Source organism: Channa argus, chromosome 10 (genome assembly GCF_033026475.1).
Source record: "Channa argus isolate prfri chromosome 10, Channa argus male v1.0, whole genome shotgun sequence".
NCBI lineage: Eukaryota > Metazoa > Chordata > Actinopteri > Anabantiformes > Channidae > Channa > Channa argus.
The window spans coordinates 7408551-7414377 of NC_090206.1; the positions used below are offsets into that span (position 1 = coordinate 7408551).

The 5827-nt window shown below is 39.9% G+C and overlaps 1 protein-coding gene across 1 annotated transcript; it reads left to right on the top strand.

Annotated features, from left to right (window-relative positions):
- Positions 1–1065: 1065 nt before the first annotated feature.
- Positions 1066–5009, top strand: pdgfrl (platelet-derived growth factor receptor-like). The gene is made up of 6 exons (XM_067518777.1): positions 1066–1281; positions 2106–2379; positions 2458–2609; positions 2965–3258; positions 3796–3932; positions 4668–5009. Exons 1-6 carry the CDS (start codon positions 1227–1229, stop codon positions 4854–4856), a joined length of 1101 nt encoding a protein of 366 aa, XP_067374878.1. The 5' UTR covers positions 1066–1226; the 3' UTR covers positions 4857–5009.
- Positions 5010–5827: the final 818 nt, after the last annotated feature.

Here is a 5827-nt window from a genome sequence, read left to right on the forward strand (position 1 = left end):
GCACAGTACAGTGGTTTCAATAAACATGGAACAATTTCAGAAGTAGGTGTAAGGTTGATATTTTAGACCGGATCTTTCCTTTTTTTACTGTGTAAAGACTCACAGTCGTGTTACAGGATAAACTACATCCAAGAAACCGTGATGTCATGTTGTCATGTCGCTTGTTTTCAACTACAAACACAAATAAGTGTTTTGTCCTAATATAAAATTCTCTATTTTCCAGTAAGACAGTGTTTAGTGTTTCATATCTTTGATTGTTGTCTTACGGTGTCTGATGCTTTCTGACTTCTTTGTCTGTTAGATGATAAGAATATAGACAGAACAGATTTTTGTGAAGCCTGAGTGAAAAAAAATCCCATAAACTAAGAGGGAACTGAAAATGATTTATACACCACCATGTGTCCATTTAGAAAAGTCTGCATATTGTTGCTTCCAACACACTAACTGGGGCACATCACTTTTTCATGTGTATCTACTACAAAACCAAAAAGGAAAAAAAAGGTGGTAATATTTTGCACCTTTTACCTACAGGTTGCAAATTGCTGGTTTGACAGACGTTGTTCTCTTCATGTTCTGTTCAGTGATCCTGTAGAAACAGATGGCAATCTATCAAGAAAAACTTAATTAGCTCTATTTCATATGTTGTTTTTTTACAAAGAAATTTATTTTAAGGCTCATTCAAAACTAGATATTCAAGCTAATGAATCCAACTGACATTTTGCAGTCATGTAAGATTTAACTCTGATTTTCATACACTGAATATAGACAAGAATAATTCAATTTATCATGAAGCTGATGAACTCACTAAATGCTCATTGTATTTTTTTTTTCAAATAAAACAAATTCAATTTAAACCAGAAGAGGAACTGAAATCATTAAGATATTTCTTTAAAGGACATGTACACATCATTTAGTGACAACTTAGGAGCTTGTAAGCACTGAAAAATGAAAACCCATCCTGAACAGCAGTGTCATTCATCCAGCAGAGGGCTCTACAGTACATGTTTCTGCTCTTCAGGACTGAAGAGAAGAAGTGAACAGAAGGACTTTGAAGTGATTTTCCCTTTTCCTCTCAGTCTTTGTGGAGGATGGAGCTAGAAACCTAAACGAGGCAGCTGGAGCCTGCAGAGTTCCAGCAAACTCGCCTGACCTCCTTTCACAGTGAACCCTTTACCAAACCTGCTTAATCTCCTATCCGGACCTGCAGAGCAGTCGATCTCCTGACCATGAAGCTCTGGGTTGTGCTTTGCCTGGCACTGCTCTGGGTGGAGCTCCAAAATGGTGAGCAAATCTTCACATCCATTTCACTGATTAATGGGTGAAGGAAAATGACTTCTAATCTCACCATGAGAACTTGGAGTGTGACCCAGAGAACTATGGCTGGATTAGATTAGATTAGATTAGATTAGATTAGATTAGATTAGATTAGATTAGATTAGATTAGATTAGATTAGATTTATCTGTCAATATGTCTGCCCTCAGGCAAACAGTGTCACTCTGCTGTTTATGAATTTTATATAACGCTTGCAAATAGTAAATTGGGTGAGTCTATTTTTTTTGCACAGCTCTGCGCAGCAACGGAAAGCATCTGGATCTGAGGCACGACACAGCTGTTTCTAATTAACTGCCCTTTACGGCTAACCATTCCTCAGAGATCTCCTTAATGCTGCACCGAAGAACAAAACAAAAGATCCTGAAAGTCTACACTGCAGAATAGTACTTTCCGCCATTTTTGGTTTATGTTTGGTGTTCACCAAGCAAAAGAGAGCAGTGTGCTGAAAGAGATGTTCACTTCTGCATAGTTTGTGCCAGTAACAAGGATTTCCCACTTCCTGTTCAGCTGTTGTGTCAGCTGGAGGAAGCACCACGAGAAGCCATGACTATTATGGGGACTGTTCAAATCAATTCAACTTTATTTATATAGCGCCAATTCACAACAAAGTCATCTCAGGGCACTTTACAGAATAAAGTCAAGATTATAAAGATATAGACTGTTCACCTCAGACACGATCTGTGTCGGTCAGGAATGAAACCTGCCGCTGAGTAAGATGTTGGCACTTATCTTTACCTTTGCATTATGTTTTTTTACATTTTTATTTTCCCAGGTGCCTGCCAACAAATAAAGCGTAGAAAAGATGTAGGAGAGAACCGCATCAGGCCTGGGGGGAAACGGGTGAAGATGAGACCCCCTAAACTGAAGGAAGGCGTAGGGAAAGGCCAGTCCCTGCTAACGCAGGTCTTAGATAAGGGTCGTTTCCTTCGCCTGGGCCAAAGCACAATCCTGACTCCTGGGAAGAACATGGAGCTACGCTGTAAGGGCAACAACATTGGATGGTCCTACCCGACCTACTTGGACACCTTCAACGACTCACGCCTCAGGTGCTGCAAGGACACATCACGCGTTTGTCATGTTATACGTCAATGATAATATCTTATATGTTTATGTCCTGCCTCCAGCATCAGGCAGAGTGACAAGTACAGCCAGCTGATCCTGGCATCGCCCTCTGCTGCTGACACAGGGTCCTACAGCTGCTGGGTGGTTGTGTGTGATGGGACAGAGTGTGAGAGGGATCACGATCGCTCCCACGTCTCATACATCTATTTCACAGGTAATTGCACTTTCTGATATTGACAGTTTCTTCTCTGATTGGACTTTTATAACTTCAAATTATTGTTTTCCATTAAAATTCAAGAAATATTTTAAATGTATTGAATTACTGAATGCAGGTACAAACTATCTGCGGCCATTGTCTTTAAAATATCAATATGTCAGCGTTCAGAGCACTCAGTCAGTGTAGTCCACAGTTTCAGTTTAGGTTCAGAGGTATTTCCACCGCAGAGAACACTGACCAGCCTGGTGATAAAATCAATGTCCACAGTGAGGTGTATTTTTGCATGAGTGTATTATTGGGAGAAATACATGTGCACTTTTGTTTTCATGAAAACACTTTTGTCTCCAATCAGACAGAGATAACCTCTTCGTCCCTTCTGCCATCCATTTTGAGATTGTGTACCTGCGCCCGGACAGACCCGCTGTTGTGCCCTGTCGAGTGACAGACCCACAGGCCAAGGTGTCCCTGCACAGAGAAGTCCCTCCAGAAGAGCTCATAGCCAATGAGACCCTAGTGACCTATGACCCCACCAAGGGGTTTGTCCTGCAGAACCCCGGCCCGGAGCATCAGGGGGTTTTTTATTGCAAGGCTGTGACCAAGGGCACCCCACAGGTCTCCACAAAGTACCAGCTGCTCTATGTGGAGGGTAGGTACACAGTAAACATACTTTGTTCTAACCATTTTACTGTGTATCTACAGTAACTGTCACGCATAACCTTATCACCCTAATGACTAAATGTGCCAAGAACCACAGTGAGAGGCATTTTTAAAAAGTCATGAATAAAGTGCTGGGTGTTTCATCAGCTTCCAGGAAAAGGCTGTATTTTACATCTGAGCTTGGTTTATGTGAATGGCTGTCAGACGAACCCCTGAGATGAGATGGGAATTTATGAAATGGAAACTCTTCATGCTTTTGATGGGGTGGCAGTGGGTCATTTGGTAGAGTGGCCGCCCACCGATCATAGGCTCGGAGGTTTGCGCCCCGCTCTTCCTGACAACATGTCAAGCCAAGACACTGAACCCCCAACAGGTCATCCCCTTCCCAAACCACGCTGGGCCGGTCCAAAGCCAGGTAGAAATTGGGGAGGACCAATGATGCTGTGGACACCCTGCCAAGTCTCTTAAGCTGCCATGGCCATGTTTGAGAGACAGGCTGGGCTGATCGTTTACGTTCTCTTTGCAGTTCCTGTTGGGCCACCGTTTGTGAGTCTGGAAGTGTTTCCTGACTCTGTGAGAGGAGGTGATAACATCAACGTAACATGCACAGTGCTGGGGGAGCCAGAGGCGGATGTGGACTTTACCTGGTTTTATCCTGGACAGGTAAGAATACAAACATGATCCATGGCAAGAAACAATTATTAACCTGTGTCACTTTACCAAACTTAGAAATGTATTTTTGTTCCCATAAAAAAATTTAAGAACTGTAAAGAACACAGAGGGAAATAGGAGCATTCTCATACACATAGCAGTAACTGAGGATAAATAAGGTATTTCACATATAGTATACAGACAGAGGAACCTTTGTCAGAGTTTAATAAAATCATCTAATGAGTTTAGAAATAAAACTATTCACATACTGATCATTTTACAGTTTAATTAAAAGAAAAAATCAGAAAAGTGGGATCTCAAATAAATAATATGAAATTATGAAGACTGAAACAATCTCGTAATTGTCTTTATCATGTAATTCTACATATAAATTGAGACGTTTATATATACATGCAAAAAACCTTTAAAAGCATTTAATTTAACCAAACTTATACAAATAATTTAAGATTAAATGTGTAAGGTGAAGAAAAAAATTTAATATTTGAATAGGTCTTTGCCTTAATTGAAAACTACTGAATCTAATATAGAGAGATTTTAATTTGAAAGATTTAACTATATTAAAAAAAAAATCTCTATTCAATATAAGAGCACTGACGGTTTTAAGCCTTAACATTCCACCTGTGGACCACGACTTGTTCTGAAATAGTTGTGATGTAACAGATCTCGTCTGATGGGATTTTTAAGTCTTAACACATGGTAGCAAGTCATGTTTGTTTTGTTCTTCAGGACCACCGCCCCGTTCACATCCACACTTCCTGGAGGTTGGTTAACAGAGGTATGGGCCACATCACACGAGTCTCACAGAGTGTCATAACAGTAGAAGACATGGAGACCATTGACTTTGGAAACTACATGTGTAAAACCAAAAACCAGAATGGTGAGACAATTGTGACAATCAACATAATTTCCAAATAGTCTCAACACCACAGCTGTGTAATGTTATGTTTGATGTGATAACTGTAACACACCCACCAGCAAGACCTGATGAAATCAAAATGTGTATTCTTAAAAAAAATAAATTGTATTTTTACGTCACATATTGTAATAAAGATAAATACCTGCTTTATATTTTCAAACTCATTTTATTGACCAGCTTGCAACTAGTGTAAATAAGAGGTTTCCGAGGAGCAGACCAAGTCGGGAGGGCAGGACCCCAGAAACTCCATTGTCCTGCCCGGCTTTTACCCCCCACAATCACAACACCTCAATTCTACAGAACGTTTTATAAACAGAAAACGATAAACTGAAATATTCATGAGGATATTTAAAATCTAGATTCTGCTAAACCTTTTGGAATCGATGCCAAACAATAAATAACTAATAGTAAAAACTTCTAAATAAATGCTAAATGTTTTATTTGGAGATACTTTTTAGGTTGAAGACTCATATTTGTGCCTCCTTACCAGAGACGTAATGCCAAACCAGTGACTCCCATCTCTGTTGTCCAGGAGACCTTAAACATTGCTGACTAATCACATTTGGACTCGGTTATGCTACATTTAAATTAAGTGATGACGCTGGGAATAGCCACACTCGTCTGACACTTGGTGTGGGTTTGTAGCACGAGAAGAAGAAACTGGTTTAAAGTTTAGCCGTGTGCCAGGCTGATGTCCTAATGTGTTCCATATGTGGAATGTGATCTGCAGGCCCAGGACATCTTCTGGTCTAATGTAGCACTTGCTGTTTCCAATTTGCTCAATGGTTGTTGGTTATTATTTCAAAATATACTTTAGCTTAGATATAGAATGTTTTTCAACATTTGACAGACACAAGACTCAAAAGGTTTGATCAATATCTACTCTGCTTGTTCAAAACTTAACCGAGATGCAACAAGAGCTTCATCTTCATAAAATATGTATAAAATATCCACATCACGGAAACACCAC

Bases quoted from the DNA above. Each gene is read 5' to 3' on its own strand.
- pdgfrl (XM_067518777.1), top strand. From the start codon at position 1,227: ATGAAGCTCTGGGTTGTGCTTTGCCTGGCACTGCTCTGGGTGGAGCTC. The intron at 2,380-2,457 runs GTGCTGCAAGGA...TCCTGCCTCCAG, and splicing joins TTCAACGACTCACGCCTCAG to CATCAGGCAGAGTGACAAGT. The intron at 3,259-3,795 runs GTAGGTACACAG...TTCTCTTTGCAG, and splicing joins CCAGCTGCTCTATGTGGAGG to TTCCTGTTGGGCCACCGTTT.